Source organism: Macaca nemestrina, chromosome 1, assembly GCF_043159975.1.
Source record: "Macaca nemestrina isolate mMacNem1 chromosome 1, mMacNem.hap1, whole genome shotgun sequence".
NCBI lineage: Eukaryota > Metazoa > Chordata > Mammalia > Primates > Cercopithecidae > Macaca > Macaca nemestrina.
Genome location: NC_092125.1, coordinates 179,328,163 through 179,351,512, shown reverse-complemented (window position 1 = coordinate 179,351,512; position 23,350 = coordinate 179,328,163). Strand labels below are relative to the sequence as shown.

The following is a 23,350-nucleotide window of genomic DNA, read 5'->3' as shown; positions in this document are numbered from 1 at the left end:
CAAACTATGGGTAGAAACTCACTCAGCAATTTAGCAAGCTGCAACAATTATTTCTTAAAAATCCGAGGTAATAAAAAAAAATCAGAGAGCTTTGTGTACTTTAAGGCAAGTGTCTTTCACGAACCCTGGTTTTGTGTGTAGATATTCATGTGTGTGTAGACTGGGTTACACCAAAGGACTTTCCTACCATGGGTCCGTAAGCATAGAGGGCTGCCTCAGAAGCACGTTCCAGCCCACCCAGCACGGGACGCTGATGCCAGGGATGAGGAGACAGGCCTCCATTCGCTCTTCCCCACCCATGACTGTGCTGTTTTTTAGAAGTTGGTTTTTAGAAAAACTCAAAATGTGCACAGGGGGTGAGTGTGGCTAAATTAGAAAGAGAGAGGAGCTGCCTAGGTAGGGTTTCCCCCTCGGCCTTCTCCTGCAGAGCCAGGCTGCCAGCCGCCTGCCCACTGGAGAGGAGGGGCGGGCCCAAGCCGGTGGGCGTGGGCCCACAGAGAAGAGGTGTGCAGAGAACATCGCAGGGGGCTGTACAGGAACCCGAGGGCGCCGCCGCTGACAGGCCTGGGAGTTTCTTGGCCAAGCGAGGAGCTGCTCACTTCCGGAAAGCTCCGAGGAGCAGATGTTCCCCTACCTGCCACGCTACTAATTTCAACAAGTGTGTGTCTTTCTAGCGGCTGCCAGCAACGGCATGGTTTGTTACCATGAGCAATTTTCTTAATTAACAGACATTAATTAGCCATTTAGCAATTTTGCAAGCATTTGTTTAGCGGCTTTCCTAAACATGAATACCACTGTGATAATGGCACTGATTAGAGGGTCCCCTAATTAACAGTACAGGGAAGGAAAATTGAAATCACATAAATTAAAAAGGGAGGGGAGTTAATGAAGGCGGGACATATTTGCACCTGCAAGTCTTTTGTACCATGAAACTTGGGTGTAATGTAAACAAAACAAGATAATTTGAAGCCAACCCCAAAAAAAAGAAATATGAAAAGAACAGAGCAGGAAGGTTCAAGGGTGAGGTCCAGTTGCCAAGAGGGGGTGAAAGGCCTCCTGTCAGTTCCTCGGCTCTTGGCAAGAAGGGAGTGCCTCCTCCCTCGCGTCCTTCCCTTCCTGGTAACTGAGTGCTTCCTCAGGGCGAGCAGCAGGGCTCTGGGCAAGCCCCTCACACCTGTGTGCCCAGTGGTCAGGGAGGGCAGGTGGCTGACTCACTGACCCATTAGAGAAAACAGATGTGAAACACCTAAGAGCATGTGGCACACACTGTGGGGCCTCAATCTACAGCAGCCTTTACAAAGGACCAGTGCTCCAACCTGGGTCTGCTGAGACCCAGAGAGCAAGGCTGGCGTGTGTGCCTCCCCTGCGCCTCCCTCAGAAGCGCCCCTGGGGGACTCTGGTGACCAGCCCCTGGATAAGCTGAGGGGGCACAAGCTTGCTCTTGGCGCAGCTGCCTCAAGAAAAAAGCTGATAAGCAGTAAGGATGAAGCCAGGCTGGTCAGGGAGGCCCCAGCCCAGATCCACAACCTCTCTGGCTCATGGGGAATGGTGTGGAGCGAGCTGTTAAATCTGGGGCAGGAACAGCAGCTAGAAGTCTTCCCTCCGACTTGGAGCTAGGGGGTTGGAATGATGAGGACCAGGAATCTTGGCCCAGGCCAGCCAGTCACTTAGGGAGAAAAATGATACCACATTCTTGACAGAAGCCAAGCTAAAGCTCAGTGCCCACCTCCCCAGGGCACAGAGCTCCTCTCCCACCCGCAGTGAGGCAATGACAGACTCTGCCTGCCCACCTCTCAGCACAGAGCCAAATGCCTGCCATTTCCCAACAGGCCACCCATGTCCACATCCACGGAGAGTTCCTCTGCGTCTCCGCTATCTCCACTCAGCCCAGAGCTCCGTCACTACGTTCCCTGTGTCTAAGGCTGTGTCCCTAAGACCCTGTGGCATCACAGGAAGAACCCCACATAGCCTAGCAGTCTCATGGGTGGAGAACCCTGTTTGTGGAAGCATTTGCTTCTGCAAAGAACATGACAGATGAACTGCCCATCTCTATGAGGAGTCAGGGGCTCTGCTGCCCTGTGTTTTATTAGGCCACAAAAAGTGGTCTCATCTTCCTTCCCAGCCTGCATTCTCAACAAGAGATCCACAAGTAGGTCTGGAGAAGACAGACTTTGTGCTCTTTTGGATTTGTTACCCACTCGGGCAAAAGGCTACACATGAGGAAGACAACAATGAAAAAGGATCTAGGTTGAGGGCTCTGACCTTTGATGGGACAGGGGCTGCTCTCTTCCCCAAACTCTGAACAGACCCAGCAGGCAGGCAGAGTGGACTGTGGTGGAAGGTGAGAGGAAGAGGGAGTCTCAAAGTTGATGATACTGATGTGCTCTTCCATGCAGGACAACTCTCTGGTGAGGCTTCCACTCGCTGGAAGCTTTTGAGGAACCCAAAAAGGGTGCATCTGGAAGGCTGCTTGGCCAGCAGGCCCAGCTCCATTTAGACCATCTCCCCCTATGGGCGCTGGATGCCTTCGGTTGCAGATGCTGCCTAATTAACCTTCCAGGGATGCGGTGGATCAGGGCAGATGGCACCCGGGAGGCTAGACTAGGGTGGCTGTGGTTCCTTACTAGATGCTTAGGGAGAAAGGCACCTGTTCAGGGGCCACCTGTTAAGTGGCTTTGACAGATTCTATCATCCTTTCCTCCAACATTTGCAGGGGAGGAGAAAAGAGAGGCCCACAACAGAGGTGTGACCTCTCCAAGACCACAGAAAACTAGCTGGCATCTGAGCCACATCTGCTAACTGTAGCCCAGGGCTCTCCTCACAACATCACATTCCCATTCGTATCTCTTTTAGATGAAGAAATAAGGTTTGGAAGGAACTGGGTTCGAATCCTGGCTCTGCCCCGACTGCATTTCCATTTTCTCATCAGTGGAACGGGGCCATGAGAGTAACAATAACAGGGAGTGTGGCTTCTACCTACATAAGCTCATCTAATCCTGGACTCCTTGCAGTAAGGGATCAATCGCCCCATTTTATTGCCAAGGAACCGAGGCTTGGAAAGATAAAGGCACTCCAGGATTGCATAGCTATTACATGGTAGAGCCAGGCCTTGATGTCTGATTCTAGAGTCTAAGGGGGTCCTGGGTAGCCCACCATTCTACAAGACTGAGAGCAGCACCTCCATGTCATCTGTCAGGGCAGAGAGCAAAGGGCAAACTGGAATGAACTCAAGGCTGAAGGACTTGGGAGAGCACCGAGATGCCGGGTGCTGACCTCCTATGTGCCCAGCCAGCCCCATGCTGGGGTCTAGAGGCACATCAGGCTCGTCCTGGCCCTGAGGAGCTGCCAGGCTAAGGAGAAAAATGAGGACACAGAGAGAAATAAGCTTAAGTGTTGGCTTAACCTGCCAGGGGCTATAAGAGAAGGCGATGCCTACCTCCCTGTCACTCCCAGACTGGTAAACTGAGGCCCAGAGTGGCCACAGCATGTAGGCCTGGTACCCCCATGAGCCAACCAGAACTGGGATGAGAACTGGGGTCCACTGATGGGTCAGAGCTCTTTCCACTGCACTGCACTGCCTCTGCAGGGTGATGGCAGCAGGACCAGGCCCCGGGGTAGACCCCAACACGGGGGAAAATCCCCGCTCCTGAATCTAGGAAAAGGAGGCAGGAAACATGTCCACTTCCTGTCCAGCCTTCCAGCTGCCCTGGACCCTGTTAATGGACTCGCTATTCCATCTCAGCCAGTCCCAAGATCTCTGAGTGGAGACAACTAACTCCCGCAGTGCTTTGTTATTCTTTCTCCTGTAATTTCAGCACTGGGTGGTGTTCCATCCAGCAGCTCCTGAGAGCCACTTAGGCAGGGCCCAGGAGGCTCTGTTATGGGTGTGATCGAGGCAAACACTGGGCCATTTCACAAAAACTATGAAGTGTGGACACTGATGGTTAGTGAAAAAGCCTTTACCCACACTGACACCGTGGGGAGCAGAGCACTCCCACTGCAAAATGGATTCAAGGACTCCGCGGAAAAACATTTCAGAACCATCAGCAGGACCCCCAGCCCTCTCGCACGCTCCAGCTAAGTCCCTGCACTTCATCTGAAGCTGTCCTGGAGAGGCGAGTTGTGGTGTGACAGGAAGCGCCCACCATTATGCAGGCCTGGGGTCCAATCCCAGCTCCTCTGGTTCATTCCGAGAGTCTAGTTTCCCAACGGCTCTGAGCCTCACTGCCCTCATAAAGGAAACAAGGACTACTCCACAAACGCTGCAGGGCTGTGGCACAGCTGGCAGTGCGAGGCACACAGGGTCCCCAGTCCTGGTCCCCATCCTCCTGCTCCTGTGGCGACTCACTTGCCCTTTACAAGGAAAGCAAGAGCTTGACGTCTGGCCTCACCTCGCCAGGTCTGCTGAAGACCACGTATCTTTTTTCATGAAGCCTTTCCTGCTCCAGCCCTTCAAGTGCTCTCTAAACACGGAGCCTTTCCTCACTCCATATCTGGGGGTGCCATGTGGACCCCTCCAGGCTGGGCCGCTCACCCCACAGGTACCTCGGGGCAGGGCCCAAGCAGAGCAGGAGGGCTGAGGCAGCAAGGGCCACACTGCCATGGGCAAGGGGCAAGACCCAACAAGCCCCCGGGCAGGCACAGCTAACACTCTGGGGCTCATACGAACCAGGAAGAAAAGTTACTACCAAAAGGGTGACGAAGTTGGTCTTCTGAGCTAGATTCTTGGAGCTGGATGGAGGATAGCTCCTTAAAAATAAAACCAAAAACCAAAAACAAAACAAAACAGGCTGGGCACAGTGGCTTACACCTGTAATCCAGCATTTTGGGAGGCCGAGGCAGGAGGATTGCTTGAGCCCAGGAGTTCGAGACCAGCCTGGACAGTACGGCAAAACTCCGCCTCTATAAAAGAAATACAAAAGCTAGCTAGGTGTGGTGTTGTGTGCCTGTGGTCCCAGTTACTCAGGAGACAGAGGCAGGAGGATCCCTTGAGCCAGGGAGGTGGAGGCTGCAGTGAGCTGTGATCATGCCACTGCACTCTAGCCTGGGTGACAGTGAGGCCTGTCTCAAAAAATAAAAAATAAAAAAACACACAAACCCAAAAAAAACCCACAAAACAAAACACAACAACAAGAACAAAATAAACCTATACCAATTTTTTAAAGGAGAAAATAAGCTATGTGTTAAGTTAAATATTCCCCAAACTCACTGCTTCTTCCTCAAATGCCACCCATATTCCTCAAATCTGCCTACACCCGTCTAGAAATCATGAGCTTGCAGAGAAACAAAGCTGAGACTAAAGTCCTGGCTCTCTGGGTTCAGAGCCTGCCTGGGAGGGGCATATGTGAGGACAGGCTGTGACCTGTACCGAGGGCACTGGTCCCAAAAACCCAAAAAGTACTGGGGCTGGAGTCCTAGCCTTGTCGCCCTGGGTCTTGGGCAGCACATCCCTAAAGCGAGGTGGGGAGCATAGGCTATGATTCTCTCATGGGTCACGAAAGCTATGAGAGTTCTCTGTAAACTGCTGACAGCTACCCAGACAGAAGCCATTACCACCCGGCCAAATCTGCCTTTTGTCTTCACAGATGGCTGCTGGGGAAAGGGGACTTGAGGTTTTAGGTTGTTAAGAGATAAAACACTCCACACATCCTCGTCCCTCCTGACTCCTAGGACACTGGCCACTGGTCTGCAGAGGCTGAAGGAGTGGGTTTTCTCGACCAGCAGCGGGACACAGAGGACCTGCGGTACTGGTGGCCTGTGTAATCTGCCTGTTAGGTGTGTCACTTTAATTGAGTGAATATAAAATTACAATAATTACACACAGCAAAAGGCACTTGACAGACAATCCAATTTGCTCCTTGGTCACAAATACTACAGAAAATGCCGTTAAGCTCAGTCTGGGGAGAAGGCCAAGGTGTGCTCAGGTGCCACGGACATCCGGAATCTGTCACCATGGTCTGCCACACCCACAGCCCCCGAGGAGAGGGAAGCTGACCACCAGACAAGGGAAGGAAGGGAAAGCAAGTCACTTTTACATGCAGCTCTTTGGAGGAAAACTTATTTCCTCGTTTCAACCCATGGGAATGAACTTGGCATGGCTTGAAGAGGGGTGTGTGTGAAGGGTGTGTGTGTGTGAAGGGTGTGTGTGCGTGTAGGGTGTGTATGAGTGTGTGTGTTTACAGGCCAGAGCTGGGGCTGAGACACCAACTTGAGGGCAGAAGGCGACTAAGTTGCCCGCCTGCACACCCAGTGTGGGCCTGGCACATGCACAGTAGGTGGGTCCTCAGGGGGCTGAGCTGGGCCACACAGCTGCCCGGGCTTCTGCATGGTCTCCGAGAGCTCACAGTCAGGTGGGGCTCCTGGCTAGCCGGCAGAAGAGCCCATGACAATCAATGGCCCTCTGTGGGGAGAGGACAAGGAGGGGGCTGGGTTTAGAGGTCTGGCAATGGTGTGGACCATCTTCCTGGGACAGTGGGGAAGTTACTAATTAGAGAAAGCAGGAATGTACTGCATCTCCCCTTTATAGTCACTTCTGCATAAATACCAGGGATCCTTACAGCCACCAAGGTTCCATTCCTTGCAAAGGTGAGCAAATGGTTCATCGATTTCCATGTGAGTAAGGGCCCCAGCTGACCTCCCTTCCTCCCAGCAGTCTCTCCAAGGAGCCAGGGCAGCACTGGGCAGACAGCGAGGGTGCAGGGTTTGCACCATTAGGAATCTGGCTTCCCTGGACAGCCCTGCTGAGGCATGAACAGGGGCTGCTCAGTGAAGGCTCTGCTCACCAGGCATGAAGCTCACTTGCCTCCTGGAGGAAAAGAATCAGCAAGTGATGGTTTCCCAAACAAAGGGAGGAAACATGGCAAATGAAAAGTATAGGCAGTGTCTTGGCTGGGCGCGGTGGCTCAAGCCTGTAATCCCAGCACTTTGGGAGGCCGAGACGGGCGGATCACGAGGTCAGGAGATCGAGACCATCCTGGCTAACACGGTGAAACCCTGTCTCTACTAAGAAATACAAAAAACTAGCTGGGCGTGGTGGCGGGCGCCTATAGTCCCAGCTACTCGGGAGGCTGAGGCCGGAGAATGGCGTAAACCCGGGAGGCGGAGCTTGCAGTGAGCTGAGATCCGGCCACTGCACTCCAGCCTGGGCGACAGAGCCAGACTCCATCTCAAAAAAAAAAAAAAAAAAAAAAAAAAAAAAAAAAAAAGAAAGTATAGGCAGTGTCCAAAACCTAATGCGTAGCTCCTCCACACACTGCTCGCCAGCGCCTTTCTCCAGCGCCTGGACTGCGACTGCCATGATACAGATAGGAAGACTGAGCCTCAGAGATGTGAGCTCACTGGACTGGTTCCAGGTCCAACCTGCTTCCAAAGTCTAGGCTGGGTCCCTCACCCCAAGCTGCATACCAGGGCGAAGGCTGGTCTTGGCTGCAGCACAAAGACCCCAAGAGCACAGCCACCAGGCTGAGCTACACAGTCAGCTCAAGAGCCAAACTAGCCTGCTACCTGTTCTTAGAAATTAAGTTCAATTAGAATACAATGTAAATAAAGTTTTATTGGAACACAGTGCAAATATAGTTTTGTTGGAACACAGCCACCCTCACTCGTGTTCTGTCCATGGCTGCTTACAAAGACCTGATGGCCCACAAAGTCTAAAATATTTCCTAGCTGTCCCTTCACAGAAAAAGTCTGCAGACCCCTGATTTGGATGATGGTCCTCAAGACTGAAGAGGGAATAAACTGGAGTCTTCTTTAATTCTCAAGGAAAAACAAAACAGTGCTGCACTTTTATTTTAACCTCACATTTCTCTTGTAAGGCAAATGAAACAAAAGTTAACCCCATTTTACAAAGGGGGAAAACTGAACTATAGTGACATTAAGGCATTAATCATCAGAGCCAAGATGTATGCCACTTAGGACAAACAGAATGAGCACTGGCCAGGCATCGGCACACATGAATTCGGCTGCCACACCAACACCTTCCATGCTCACCAATCAATGAGCCCTGGGTCTCTTGGCCACTGCTCCTGAACACAGTGACAGTGTGTCATCAGAACACAAAACCCAGTGCTCACGCCCAGCTAGCTGGTCACAACCCTCCTTGCTGATGGTCTCCCCAATTTCATTCTTGCCACAATGCTGGGGAAGAAGCCCTTCCCTTGTTTGCCAGCACAAATATTCTGGGAGCTTGAATCCCAGCCTTGAGTTCTTTTGGAAGGTTCAAACTGTTTGGACCCTTCCTGTGGTGTGAATTCACAAAGAACTGGATTCTCTGGGGCCATCTCAGGCAGGAAAAGGCTCCACCTCGAATGGCTGTGGTTGGGAAGGGGCAGATAGGTATGAGAGACACGACTTTGCCTCCAGCCACTAAATGCTTAAGGAGGGCTTTCCTGCAGGAGATTCTCCGTGTATGTCCACGTGTATCCATACAACGGGGCACTCTTTTCAAGAACACAGCTCAATATCCAGAACACATGGGCAGAGCCCACCTCTACCTAGCAGTCACTCTAACCGGGCACTAGGTCCCACTACCCTGAGCTAAATGCTGGAGACACGTGAACAAGCAGTATTCTGCCCTTCCCTAAAGAGCTCCAGGCTGGCCAGGGAGACCAGGGTGCAACACTTTAACAGAGGCAGAGGTACCAGTGCACTGGGGAGGAGGAAGCAGTGACCACAGAACAGTCACATTTAGGCAGGACTTGCAGAATGAACAGGTGTCTCCTGGCAGAGAAAAGGAAGGGGATTCTGGACCGCGAGGATGGCATTTATGCAGCCCAAAGACAGGCTTGGGTGTGGTTCTAGAGGACTTTATGCACCAGATGGTGGGGATGGGACCATCAGGCCAAGGGGAAGGATACTAACATCTGGGGGCTTGATCAAGGAAATGGCAATGCGATCTGTATCTTGGGAATCACATATCTATTCTGTTCCTTTCCAAAGATGTTTCTATGCCCTCTCTCAAGTTGGAAACCTATTAGATCCCCATCTGTGAGTGATTCCTTCCATCCTACCTGCTGCCCTAAGTCACATCCCAGTCCTGCACAGCCAGCTCTATTAAAAAAAAAAAATTAGAGACAGGGTCTTGCTATGTTGTCCAGGCTGGCCTCTAACTCCTGAGCTCAAGCAGTACTCCCACCTCAGTCTCCCAAGTGGGTGGGACTACAGGCATGGGCCACCATGCCCATCTCTCAGCCTTCTTTAATGCTGGCACAGAAGCTGGGAATCCTGTGCCCCAGGGGAGAGTCCAGACAGCACCCCTCTCTCTCCCCGACCTCTACTGGTACAGGAAAGACAAACCTGGGGAGGAAGAGATGGGCCCGGAATCCAGACCCACTCCAGTCCTCTGGAACATGGGGTGAATGTGGCCTTGCCAAACTGATCTTCTCCCCCCAGAAAAGATTTCCTTTTGCTCTGAAAATGGATAGTGCCGCAAAAACACATTCCACTCCTGCCCGCCGGCCTCCGCCACTGCTCAGGCTCCACTGTTCATCACGACAACACAGCGAAGGTGAGGTGCATATTAAAAAGGCACTGCCTCATCCACCCAGAGAATTCCTGCTCTACTTTAAGCTCTCCTGACACACGGGTGCAGACAGCCTTCCTGCCCTGCCCCTTCACCCCAGACAGTTCCAAAAAGCAATGATTCATCACATCCAACTAGGAAGGGGGGCTGCAGGGCCTTAGAAACCACAAATCCAGAATGCCCCTAATTCAACCCCAGTTGCCCACTGAGCAGAAGAAGGCTAAGGATGAAACAGCAAAGTCTGCCAAGTTTTTTCCCTTTTAGTCCTGCAGCCCCCTGGACGACTGGGTGGTTTTTCATGCCTCTTCTTCCCTCAGAAGCTTGGGGAATGGCCCAAGACCTCTTCCTCCTTCCTCTGTTAAGATGAAGCAACAGGATGGAGCAGGGAAAGAACCAGGACTCTGGGAGACACAGGTTTGGGAGGTCAGGCCCACGGTCAGACGGGCAGGTGCAACAATACCTGGCAAACTTGGCGGAAAATGAGAAGCAGCTCTGTAGTGCTGCTGGAAAAGCCCCAGATTCATGGGGCTTGGAGCCTGGCGTATAGTTCCCTCTCAAACTTATTTATCTCCCTTATAAAATGCGGCCACCCTACCTGTCTCACGAAGAACTATCTAACTGAGATATCAGGAGTCAAGGACTTAGTTCAGCCCTTACCAAGGGTAGCTGTTATTACACCAAGCTGTGGCTCAGAATCTGCCCCGCCTCGTGGAATCCGTCAGGAACCGCCTTTCTTTGGCTCAGCCCTCCTTATTACCCCACACAGGGAGCTTATTAGCCGAGGGAGCTACCCCTCTTGCCTACAACACGTAAGCTGTCCTAATCTGAGCTGTTCTTGGGGTTGGAAGCATGCCCCTCAACAAAAGAAACCCCACCTGATACTGGGTACTCTTCAGCAAACTCCACCAGAGTCATCTGGCCCGAGAAGTAGTCCCCCATTTCTTTTGTCCCCAAAGCCTTTGATGGCCCAGAAGACAGGGGCCAGGTCTCTTCTGCTCATCATTGGACTCTCACATCCATGCTCTCTAACACTGCTGCATTTACAGGTGGGGACACTGTGGTTCAGGAAGGTAAAGCTACTTCCCAAAACAGACTGAAGTTTCTATAGCTCTTGGACCTTTTCTACAACTCCAGAGTAAGTTCCTCGGTATTGGCTACTACAATTAACCTAGCGAAGAGGAACTTAACTAGATTAACACATGTTGGGCACAACATTTTTTGACCTTGAGACAAGGAAAGGGCAAGACTTTGTCGAAGTCTTCTTGAATAAAAGTGACCTGAGAGGGAAGAAGTTTCAAGAAGGGGAGAGGAGAAGGCTGCAGCCCGTAGAACTCCCCAGTAGACTGATGGAGGGGCAGAGGCCAGGTCTGAGAGCCAGCAGCTCTGGTGCTTGTCCTGTGGAACAATAGCTGGTCCAACAGTGGGGCGAGGGTAGAAGGGCTAGACCACGAAGAGCTCTGACTTCATTCTTCTAATGAAGGGGCACCACTGATAGGAAAAGCACCTGACAGAGGAGAATAAGCCACATGCTCACCTTTGGTTCGCCTAGCCTAGGTCTGCCCTGTGGACTATGACCGCGTGGGGGTCAGAGGCTGCCCTGCCTCCCAACCCTGGGAGCCCAGTGGGGCTGGGCAGAAAGCCATGGCTTGTGAATGTGTGCTGAAGGAAGGAATGACCAGATGCCAGCCTCTGGGAAGGAGCACTTGTTGGATTTCCCATCTGCCATTCATTCTGACCACACACCTTACGCTGGTATAAGGCATAGCTGATGAACCAGGGAGGGGCTTCTGTTTTACAGGTGGGGAACGCAAACTCAAATGATACTCAGGTGAAATTCACCAGTGAGAGAACGCAGGTGCACAGGTGAGACCCAGCTCCCCAGGTCAGAGTTGGTCTCCATCAAACTCATGGTACCAAGCCTGGGAGGAAAAGAATCAGAGGCTCCCAGACACACAACACCTGCCTCCCAGCCTCGCCCTCCCTGGGCAGCTCCTGGGCAGTGGAGCAGGGCACTAGGAGTCAAGGTGGCAGGGGCTAAGGGAGGTAAATCAGGTGGACAAGATGAAGGGAAGTAACGTGTTAAAGGGTCAAAAAGGGCCTGGTGCTTAGGCATGCCAAATATGTTGGTCAAACTGGAGGGTTAAACACATAGCTAGTGGATCTCAAAAATACCCAGAACCTCTTCCACACATCAGTGTCACTAAGGCTGTGTCATGCCCCTAAGACTCCCTTCTGGAAAGAGAAGAAACCCTGAGGCAGCTCTTGCTCTTGGGTAAACTGAAAGACCTGGGCCTCTAGAAAAGAACAGTCCCAGACATGCCTGCAACAACTCTTAAGGTCTCGAGAGTCAACCCAGCACAGACATCAGGTGAGGCTTCACACATCATCTCACAGCATTCTCGCAGTGGACCTAAGAGGGCAGGGCTATCACTGCCCCCAATTACCAGATGAAGCAACTGAGGTTCGGAGAGGTGAACTGACTTCCTCAAGAGAACCCATGTACCCACCCAGACTGCGTGACACCAGAGGCTGCCAGGAAGGACGGACCACCTTCACAGAAGGTGAAGGAGGGATGGGACCCAGCACTGGCCTGTCCAAGACAGAAGGGACAGATGAGCTGACTGGCATGCTGGGAGCTCCAGGCTCAGCTGCCGGTCAACACGGATCCTGAAGCCCAGTCATCTTTCCACAGCAGTAATAAACCACTACTGATGTGAACATAGATTTCTGAGTTTCTTTTGCGACAGGGTCTTGCTCTGTTGCCCAGATTGGAGTGCAGTGGTGTGATCGAGGCTCACTGCAGTATCAATCTCCAGGGCTCAAGCCATCCTCCCACTTCAGCCTCCAGAGTAGCTGGGACTACAAGTCTATGCAACCAAGCCTCGCTAAGTTTTTAATTTTTCTTTTGTAGAGACAGGGTCTACGTTGCCCAGGCTGGTTTCAAACTGGCCGAAAGCGATCCTCCTGCCTCGGCCTCTTAAAGTGCTGGGATTTGCAGGTGGGAGCCACCACGTGTGGCCTGAATACAGTTTTGTATGTATAGTCAATCCTCACCAGAGCTCCAAAAAGGACACAGTATGATTTGCTGCATGATTGTTCCTACAGCACAGCTGAGGAAACAGTGCCTGAAGAGGCTGGGTCACTGCCAGGATCACACTGCCAGCCAAGTGCAGGGCCATCATGCTCCAAAGACCCTGTTCATAGCCATTCTGTGGCCTTCCTGACACCGAGCTGGGTGCCCTCCCATCCCTATGTGTGTGCCCCTCTACCCCACCACGTCCCCAGTCTCTTTGGTCTTGAGCAAGAAACAAGAGATGGGGCTTTTCTTTTCTTTTTCTTTTTTTTTTTTTTTTTTGAGACAGAGTCTTGCTCTGTCATCTAGGCTGGAGTACAGTGGTGTGATCTCGGCTCACTGCAACCTCTGCCTCCTGGGTTCAAGCGATTCTCCTGCCTCAGCCTCCCGAGTAGCTGGGATTACAGTCGCGTGCCACTATGCCTGGCTAATTTTTCTATTTTCATTACAGACGAGGTTTCACCATGTTAGTCAGGCTGGTCTCGAACTCCCGGCATCAGGTGATCCGCCCACATCGGCCTCCCAAAGGGCTGGGATTACAGGCATGAGCCACCATGCCTGGCCTGAGATGGGGCTTCTCTGAGAGAAACGTTTAGAGGATCACAGGCAGGCCTGGCCCAGGAGCTTCATGGATTCTAAGGCCGTCTTTTGGAGAGGGAATGTTTCAGGGAGAGGCTGCCTGGGAGTTAACTTAGGCAGAAACAGGACATGAACCTGACCCCAAACTGTGGGTCCCTGCACTCAGAACAGTGCCTCACACTGAGCAAGATGCTGGAACGGCCTCTGACCCCCAGGGCAGGGCCTGGGCCCAGAGCCCAGCCCAGACTCCCTTGAAGGGCAGGTTCCTCCCACAGTGGCATGAGCTTACTCAGGGGGTCTATCCTGATCCATGTCATGCCGAGGCGTGTTATTACAGGATTCTGCTGGAATTATCTTCCTCAAACCTCTTCTGCTACAAGGACTAAGGAATTTGACCTTTTTTTTACTGAGAAAAACCTCAGTACAATTTGCTGAGAAGGTAGGTGGGGACAGGAGCAAAAAGAGAGTCCACCCCTCAGTCAGCTATGAAGAGACAAAACAAAAGTACTCTCCAGCCCCGCAGGAGTCTCCACTCCCGTCCCCCTGTGAGGGGCAGAAGGACCTCGTGGGGGCAGGGGAAGCAGCCACGGCACCGTGCTGGGAGAGCTGCCAACCTGCGGCAGAGCAGCTTCCAGGCACAGGGAAAAATCACTCCACTCTAAGAAAATGCAAAGTAAAAACTCAGGTCCAAAGGAGAAAGGATAAACCAGCCCAAGCTCTTAATAAGCATGAGGTGAAGGCAGCTACTGACACCCATCCTTCCAGTATCAGATCCACAGAAGCCAGAGTCGGGAGTCAGTTTACAGCCCCACTGAGGGTTCGGCCAGGAGCCGCAGCAAGAACAGAGCCCAGGCCTCCCAAATCCAAGAGGTCAGAGGCTCCTTCCCCATTCCCTGCCTCAAAAGGTTAAAGAAAGGAGTGAGAGTCCCATCCCGGGCTTGGGAGGCCAGGAGGAGGTGGTGTGTAGCCCAGCGGGGCTCTGTGGCAAGGGGCTGGCTCTGCATTAGGGGGCAGTCGAGGCCCAAGCAGCCGCTGGGTGCTTTGTTACCGAGCAAATCTCCCAGGCGCTGCCTGCTGATGCATAGCTAACTGGGCGGCAGACATTGATTTATGTTCAACTTTCCATTTCATCAGTGAGAGTTACGGCACTACATGTGGAGTTCACGTTTTTCACAGGGGGAGGGAGAGGTGGCTCGAGTGTGCAGACACAAACATGTCCACATGCGTGCACACAGGCATGCGTGTACACGGGCACGCACACAAGTCAGGGCCACAACTTTTTTTCCTATTTAAGAGGGAGGGCGACCGGGCTGAGCCAGCCGCCGCTGAGGCAGCCTGGCACGTCAGGAGTAACCTTTTGTCCACTGTTGCTAGGAGCCCCAGTGCCGGTCATCTGCCGCTGGGCAGACGTTAGGCACCAGGCTGGCTGCCGGGCAGGGAGGGGAGCACAGCCTGACCTTTGCAGGGGAGGTGTTGGCAAGCAAAAAAAGGCTTTCTTCCCTCTCCTCTGCCCCAGGCCTCTTTTCACTGGCCAGGAGATTGTGGAGCGCAGGACCAGCCCAGACCCATGTGCTTCAGAGTGGCCAGCACCCCCTCACTGGACAGAGGAGCAAGCTAAGGCCAAGAGAGGGAAGGCTGGCTCCCTGAAGACACACAGGGATTTGGCAACAGGGCTGGACTCCAACCAGAGTGTCCCACTCCCAGGACAGGGGGCTTCAGACTTAAGAGCCTGCAATGGGCTTCATCACAGTAACCAGAGGAGGGGCTGCTGCTCCCAGAGCCAAGCCAGTTTGGAACAGGTGGGGCCTGGGGGTGGGGAAGAGCAGTGGTTCCCCACCTCCAACTGTGGCCTGGAGCCCAGCAGTTGGGGCGCCCCGCCTCCTCTCTAATCCTTCTCAGCAGGGGTGACCCTGCCTTCTGTCAGTCTGGAGGCGGACAGCATGGCGGAGGAGCGGGAGGGGGTGGTGCTTCTGTCCCCTGAGGAGCGAACACATCCACCCCTGACACAGCACCTCCGTCCTCCTCCCCAGTAGGAGGCCACATCTATAAGACAGACTCCCCCACCTGCAGGGAAGCAGACAGGGCCAGGGGAGGCCCAGAATGGGGAGGGGGTTTTATTCCCCCACAGACAGGCAGTTATCAAGAAGCTGCGGATCCCACAGCCCCATCCAGGCCTGTCTTCCTGAGCAACTGGCCAATTTGAGCCTCAGTTTCTCATCTATACGGTGGGAATGCTATGGTTCTCAGGACTATCTCATAGAGTCAAATGAAATCACAGCAGGGGACAGCTTTTCTAACTTGGAGAGTGCTTCCACCAGCAACTATTAACATAAGAGGGTGTCAGACAGTTCTACTCTCAGGCCTGAGAGCACTATCTGGGATGGGTGGGGAGGGCTAGGCTGGGCAGCCTCAGGTAAGGGGTCTGCTGAGAGAGCAAGCACCAGCCTCGGCCTCTCACCGCTACACCTGCCTCCCGCCCTCGACCTATGTGGGCAGCAAGCTGGGCCTCCTTTAGCTTCCAACATCCACTAGAGGCCACCAGCCACAGGCAAGGAAGCTGCCTTCAGTCTCACCCAGCCACCACTCCTGCTCGGGTCACAGCCACCTCCAGAGGGGACTGCAGCTGGACTCCACACTGGCCAGCCAGCCAAGGGCCCAGCCCCTCCAGACCACGGAGCCTCTTCCTGGGATTGCGTTGCTCCCCTTGTTAGGAACCTTCCATGGCTCTCCCCGACTTTAAGTCCTTCCTGTGTCTATTCCTGGCTCCATCTCCACACACCAGCCTGCCATCCAGGCCCCTGCCCCAAACTTGCCCCGTCACATCACATCTTGGCACAGGCTCCCTCTCGCCTGGCACACTCCCCCACCCCTATTCACTGCCAACTGCCTCCTCCTCCTCAGTCCAAATGTCAGCCCCTCGGAGAGGCTTCCCCAGACAAGCCATGCTGGCTGTGCCCTGCGCCTGGCCCCGACAGTATTCTTCCTGTCAACTTCTCCAGCGTGGCACACAGTCACTGCCTTCCCCCTCCACCAGACTACAAGCCCCTTGAGGGCAGGGTCCGTGGCTACCTCTTGGATGGCTGACAGGTCCCTGCCCTTACACACCATGTCTGACCGAGGGGCTAAGGGACGACCAAGCAAGCCTGTCCAGGTCTCACATGATCCGGGCTTAGCTCCTTCCCTTGCCCTGCCTTCACTTCACCATCTGTCAGATGGGTAGGGACCCCGGCACCCCGCAACCAAGCTTCCACTAGTAACAGGCTTTGGAAACCAAAAGCAAACAAGGTGGTTTAATTCTTCCCAAGTCTCCACTTGTCACAAAACTTGTCCTCGTCAGCACAGAGAGGCCTTTCCTGCCGCAGCAACTTTCTGGCAGGAGGAATGTCCGCTCCCTCTGCTGGCTCCCGCTTCCCGCTGGAGAGCAGGGCAGGAAATGGACAGCATTTGGCTCAGCTTTTGGGAACTGCCCCAGTTGCTGCCAGGGGTATGTTCTCATTTACTGGGCTCTGACCCTCCCTGTGAACACATCACCCACCCCACAGCTCACAGTGCCCAAGGCTCTCCACTGGCATCCTGCCACTGCTTAGTTACCACCACTGTCAAGCAGCTCACCACTTCATCATTAATTTGGCAGATAACAGAAATGTCTTCCATGCAATGATTCAAACTGGCTTCCCTTTTCTCTTCTCTGAAGGACTTGGGATCTGGGGCTGAGGGCTCACAGGGGAATGTCTGAGTACATGGCAGGTTCTCTAGACAGTCATCAGAGCCCTCAGGAGGCTGCCCTTCTCCCAGAGAAACCCCAGCTACTTCTGCAGGAGATGAGGAAAGATTTTGGGTCATGCATATTTCTCTCCCCTCTTACTGTATGGGTCATATCTCTGGCTCTTGGGCTACACACAGTATTTGCTCTTCCTTGTCCTCTCCCCAAAACTAATAGGAAGGGTTCTCTAGGAACCTCAACATCTTTCTAAGGCTGGTGGGCCTGGCTGGCAGGAATGAGGACTCAACAGAAAGGGATGTGTCAAATACTCCCTACTATCCTTCACCAAGGTGGCAAGTCCCTATTATCCTTCACCAAGGTGGCAAGTATCTAGATGTTCAAAGCATGATGAGCTAAGCTTTTGGCAACAGGAGCCGGGACCCCTCCTCCAGGACTTTTCCAGGGAAGGCAGTCTTTAACCCTGTGACCTCTGCTGGGTCCCTGTCACGCAGCATCCATCATCAAGATGGTCAGCTACTTCCTGTTGGGCGTGGTGGCTCAGGCCTGTAATCCCAGCCTGAGGAGGCTGAGGTCGGCGGATCACTTGAGGTCAGGAGTTTGAGACCGGCCTGGCCAACATGGTGAAACCCCATCTCTACTAAAAATACAAAAATCAGCCGGGCCTGGTGGCGAGCACCTGTAATCCCAGCTACTCAGGAGGCTGAGGCAGGAGAATCACTTGAACCCGGGAGGCGGAGGTTGCAGTGAGCCAAGATCGCCACTGCCCTCCAACCTGGGTGACACAGTGAGACTCTGTCTCTAAAAAAAAAGGTGGTCAGCTACTTCCTGAGCACCGGCCACAGTGCCCAAGTCCCTGTCTCCACGAAGCCACTGGAACGATTGCAGAGTAACTGTTTTGGAACACAGATCTGGCCAAGACATTATCCAGCCCAGAGTGCTGCCCTGGTGTCCCACTGCCCACTGGATCAAGCCCACACTCAACAAGGTCCTTCAACAACTGCCCGGCAACCTCTCCAGACTCATCTCCCGCTGAGCGCCTGTCAACCACCTCATTCCAGACACCATCTCGGCCAGGGCTGCACTGCCTCCAGGAATGCCCTCCTGATTTCTCAGCTTGGCAGGCAGGCAGGCCTGTCCTCTGTCCTGCCACAGGGCATGGATTATCTGTCAGTCTCTCTGCTAGGCTGGCTGCTCCTGTGGACAGACTATGGTTGATTCAGTTCGAGCCTGGAACCAAGCCCCATGCCTTGCATATCAGAGATGGCCAATGACAGTCATAACCACAGTCCTTTCTCCTTCTGTGATTTCATTTCCCCATCTATAAATGAGAAGCTTGGACCAGATCATGGATGGCAAATAGGACGTGTACCACCACTGACACATTCACGTTCATGGTAGACATTGCCAGTCACTATCTGTTGACAAACAGCTTCAGAATCATTCTCACGGTGTTCTGAGCAGCCACCACACATCAAGCAGAGCTGGCATTTGAATGGAAACTTATTTGCTACTTCTTTAGATAAGAGTTATGGTTTGTCTATCTCCTTTTGGTCTCTCCCTCCTTTTCTCTAATTCTCTACTCTCCCTGCTTCCACCGTCCAATCAGATGTGTAACTACATTTGGACTTTGGAGTGTTTGTGGAAGAGCACCCCATGAGGAACCAGGAAATCTGGGTTTAGACTCTGATTACAGCCCCGAGTTAACTTCGGGCAAGTCATTCACCTTTCTGAGTCTCTCTTTTCCAATCTGCATGCCTTCTCTGCAGAAACACTGATGAAAATGAAAGTAAGTTGCATGTTTAAAAACACTATGTAACTGAAAACAATTATTGGAATTTAAAAACAAAACAAGAAGAAAAACAGCTTGTACCCAATGCTCAGTTCTCCATGACCCCTGCCCTCTTATGAGTCCCGTTTTGGACTTAGAAATCCTTACTGGACAGTGCCCTCCTTAGGACCACCTTAGGGCCAAGGAACTTAGAAATTCTTACTGGACAGTGCCCCCCTTAAGGACCAAGGAACGAGGGGACCCACCCAGATCAGTGAGACTGGCCAAAGCTAAGCTGGGTTTGCCAGATGTGCAGCCCAACCAAGCTAAGCTGCGTGGAAAAAAGAAAAAAAAAAAAAAAAAAACGCCACTGTTTGATTATGTAAAATCCATCTGGATCCAAAGCAGAAAATCAAAGTTGGAAGGGCCCTCAGAGACCACCTGGTCCAGCCTGCTCCATCTACTGGTGAGAAAACTAGAGTCCAGAGATGGGGAGCAACTTGCCCAAGGTCACTCAGCAAGTATGCGGCCAAGTCCTCTTTGAGCTTCCCTGCTGCAAAACACCAGAACACCACTCCTGAACTCCCAAGCCAGCTTCCTGTTAGGCCCTCCCTGATCAGAATGTTGGATCTGGTGCTTTGGGGCTGCCTGGGCTCCCGTTCTGTAATGTGAGCAATACAAATAAACTCAGTTCAAACATTTACTGCGTCCTTAGTATATGCCAGGTGCTGGGGATGCCAATATTAGGGCAGTCTTTTTTTTTTTTTCCAAAGGAACTCAGAAGTAGAATGCCGTTGCTAAATTCTACCAACACCCCAAGAAACCCATACTATTCCCCAACAGTGAGGTATGGTCAGGTCAATTTCCAAGGCACCTCCCTGCCAGACCTTAACCTGCTACCACACACATCTCATGCCACAGGACCGGAGAGGTACTGCCTGCCTTGGAAACCTGGACATGGAAGAAGAGAAAGCTGATGGCACACCCTCATGTGTGGACGGCCAAAACTTCTGACCCCAGGAGCTGAAGCCTGGCAGTCAGAGGCCTGCAGAAGCAAGGCCCCGTGTTGCTTACTGAGGGACCGGGATGGAGGTGGGCGGCTGCTCCCTCCCACCCAGCCTGGAGGCCTGGGGCTTCTACATTTAGGACCAGCTAGGGGTAAAGTCCTGACCTGAAAACTGGGCTAGCCACCCTAGGCCAGGGTCTGGCCATAGCTGGCTCAGCCATCCCAAGTCGACTCCCTGGTGCAAAGCCGTCCTGAGGCAGAGTTTCCTACCCAGGCCTTGGCCAAGCAGGGGAAGGAGTGCAATTGTTGGTAGCAGATAAAATCCTTGATACCATCTCTATTTCCCCTTCTAATATCAGAGTGGCTGCCTGCAATACCAGTGAGGCGCGGGGCCGGCAATCAATAGCTAATACTCCTGTTGTAAGCAGGCCTACTCCGGAAATGGGCAGCCAGTACCTCCTTCCAGAGAGATACCCTTTCCCCTTGGCAGTGACCCCAGCCTGAGCGGTTCAGCATCATGGCTGGGAAGGACCAGGCCAGGTACCTGGCCTAGCCCATCCCCCTGCAAGTGACTGATGCGGAAGTGATGCCAGGAAGTGAGAGAAAGGAGTCACCAACGTCACCCAGGAAGCAGAGAGGCCAAGCCATTGCTCTCTGCTGTCTGCTGGATGACCCCGTCAGCTCTTGATGGCATGCCGTGCCTGGGAAACAGAGGTGACCTCAAGTCAAGAAGGTCCAAAAGTTACCTCTGTTTGATGGTGGCTAGTAATGGCTAAATAAGGACAGGAATCAGTCTTGGCTTTCTGACCACACAACCCAAACGTCACAGGGGAGGGCCCAAGAAGTATGTCTGGAATTAGGCCTTAGCCATGGATGATTATACCAAAGCAGGAAGTTGGGAGCTGCCCACATATCAGGCAGACCTGAGCCTTGTCCTAGAGTCAGGCCAAAATAGAAGTCAATGGCCTATTTTTAAAACATACAATTGGGTATTGTCTACCTCTTTCTACCACAGTGGTCTAATCTGCACCGGACACCCAGATGCCAGCAAGCAGCCTCAATCAGGATGCACACAGATGAAGCACAGTACCTGGGTGGGTCTACCAGACAGGGAAGCCACACCCGCACTGCATCAAGAGCATCCATGGCATGTTGAGCCTAGAAAGAATTCCCAACTGGACAGAATGCCAGTGGGAAGAGGCCCTCTGATGGGTGTGGGGCGCCATCTGCAGTGGCCAAGAAGATGCCTGCCTTGGTGAGTATGAGCCTCTCACACACTGGCCCCTTGGATTTCCTCCCTGGGAGAAGGACAGCAGCCCCACTGGCTCCTGCCTTTCTTGGGCCCATGGGTTTCCAGCATTTTAAGGTCTAACTCTCAACCCATCTTCAATATGTCGCAGCCTTGCCCCAAGCTGAGACCCTGGCAATGCCTGGTCCAGTCCCAACCTGGAGCTCACATACCTATTTCTGGGGCTACGCTCATCTCCACCCCTTGGACAAGGCCCCAGTTTTGGCAGTGTTCTGGGAATGCATACAGATCCACATGTGGCCATCCAATGCTCCCGATGGCCATCCTGCGTCCCTTTCTCTCCTCCTACCACCATCACGTGACCTGCCACTTCTGTTTTTGGGGAACACCTGAATTTCACTGCCGTCCTTCTTAGCTGGTGAGCAGCATGTCCCAGCCCTCTTCTTTCGGGAGTTAACACCAACCCAAATACAAAACCTTGCCAAGTAGAATCATCTTCCAGGTCATCTCTCTCCCAGAGGGAAACCCCTTTAACGTTCCTAAGAGATGTCTGTCAGTCTTTGCTCAGACGCATCTAGGGCCAGAGAGCCCCCCGCCTTGATGTGGGGTGAGCCCAGGTGCTAAATTCTGGCCTACACCAAGCAAAAGTGTCTTTGGACTTTGCCTCGCTGGTCCTAGTTGTAAATTCTAGGGCTGCACAGAAGAAATTTCTGCCTCCCTTTCCACGTAACAGTTCTTTCCATGTTCTTATCTGGGAGTGCCAATCTTTCAAAAGGTGTGGGGAACTCGGGCGGATTCTCAAACTCAGCTGCCGACAGGCTTGAAAGAATGAGAGATGTTATGATCGTGAGTGTCATCATAAAAGTTCCTTACAGCCCTGCACGCTATACCTCTCTAACATGGCATTTCCCAGTCTCAAGTTGGCTTAAATCACATGAACCGCCGGGGAGAAGGTAGAGATGGAGGAGGCGGTGCAGAGAGGGTGGCAGCCGCGCCCAACCTGGCAAAACAGAAAGCCCAATTTCACACACCCCAGAAAAAGCCGAACAAGGTGTCTCTTGGAGAAGGCCAGGCTCTCAACCCACGTGGGATCTGTTCCTGCCTGTGGCGGGCAGAGCACGGGCACAGATGCTTGTGGGATGCTGTCTGTGATCACACTCGGAAAAAATCAAGTGGTTAACCAGAGGGAAAGGATTCTGAGACCTGCCAGGATGGTGGGTTTTTGTGTTTTTTTAAGATTACGCCTAAGGTTTGTAGTTTGGACAGGCAAAGTAAACGATGACAACAGCAGCAGCAACAAAACAGAAACAAAGAACGATTTACTGATATTTTTTAAAGCCTTTTGTTAAAAGAAAGCTCCACAGTGGCCTGGAAGCAGCCCCCACCGCCTCCCTGGCCAGGGGCACACTGTGTCGTGCCTACGAAGCTGGCATGAAGAAAGCAAACTCCAGCAGAAGTGCAGGCAATGCAGGAGGTGTCTGCTTTCCCATCTTTTTCTCCCTCTCAGCTTTTAGAAGGACTGGTGAAAGGGATGGGAAGGGAAGGATTTGAACCAGCATAAAGCAACTGTATTTAGACCATGGCAAACTGAGCTACTTACTTCTCTCCCACCCTCCCACCTGCCCAGGGCCTTGGCCTGGAATACAAGGTGGAGCACGAGACCCACGGGCTCCGCACATACCTGAAAGAAACCTGGCGGGATGGGGCCTCCCGGCATCCCATCGTTGGGGGGAATGTTGCCAAGCACGGGGCTCGGGGCAGCTGCTGCACTCTGTGGAAACAACAAGGCAGAGGGTTAGTGGCCAAACCCCCAACCAGAGACACAGAGTTCTGACCCCTGGCCTTGGCTCTCCCCATCTGCCCGCATTCCCTGTGGACCTTCCTCACAGGCCACTTTCTACTTAAATCCCTCCTAGCATCCCAGGGAAGTGTCATGTTCCCACTGACAGGAAGCAAGTAGGGCTTATACACTCAGACCTGGACTCAATTCCCAGGTGCGGCCCCCACTGAGGAAGCAACCAATTCCGAGGCTCTTTTTCCTCATCTCTAAAATGGGAGGGCCGGGCGTGGTGGCTCACACCTAAAATCCCAGCACTTTGGGAGGTTGAGGCAGGAGAATCGCTTCAGCCCAGGAGTTCAAGACCAGCCTGGGCAACATCAGGAGACCGTGTCTCTACAAAAAATAAAAAATTAGCTGGGCGCAGTGGCATACGCCTTTAGTCCCAGTTACTCGGGAGGTTGAGGTAGGAGGATTGCTTGAGCCCAAAAGGTTCAGCCCTATCTATAATAATAATAATAATAATAATAATAATAATAATAATAAAAAATGGGGGAGCAATGTCCACCATTCAGAGAGGCTGCAAGGACAGCCTGAGACAAAGTGCCAAAGGTACTTCCTGCGGTGCAGAGCAGGGGTGCATGGCCAATGTGC

At 52.7% G+C, this 23,350-nt stretch overlaps 1 protein-coding gene across 10 annotated transcripts in view; it reads right to left on the bottom strand.

The window, feature by feature from the left end:
* Nucleotides 1-23,350, bottom strand: part of LOC105495102 (single stranded DNA binding protein 3) — a 180,967-nt gene that overhangs the window by 31,636 nt on the left and 125,981 nt on the right. For all 10 annotated transcript variants that reach the window (XM_011764305.3, XM_011764302.3, XM_011764303.3 and 7 more), the window contains one exon: nucleotides 22,601-22,690. In XM_011764305.3, the coding sequence (XP_011762607.1) occupies nucleotides 22,601-22,690 (90 nt within the window). The remainder of the gene's footprint in view (nucleotides 1-22,600; nucleotides 22,691-23,350) is intronic.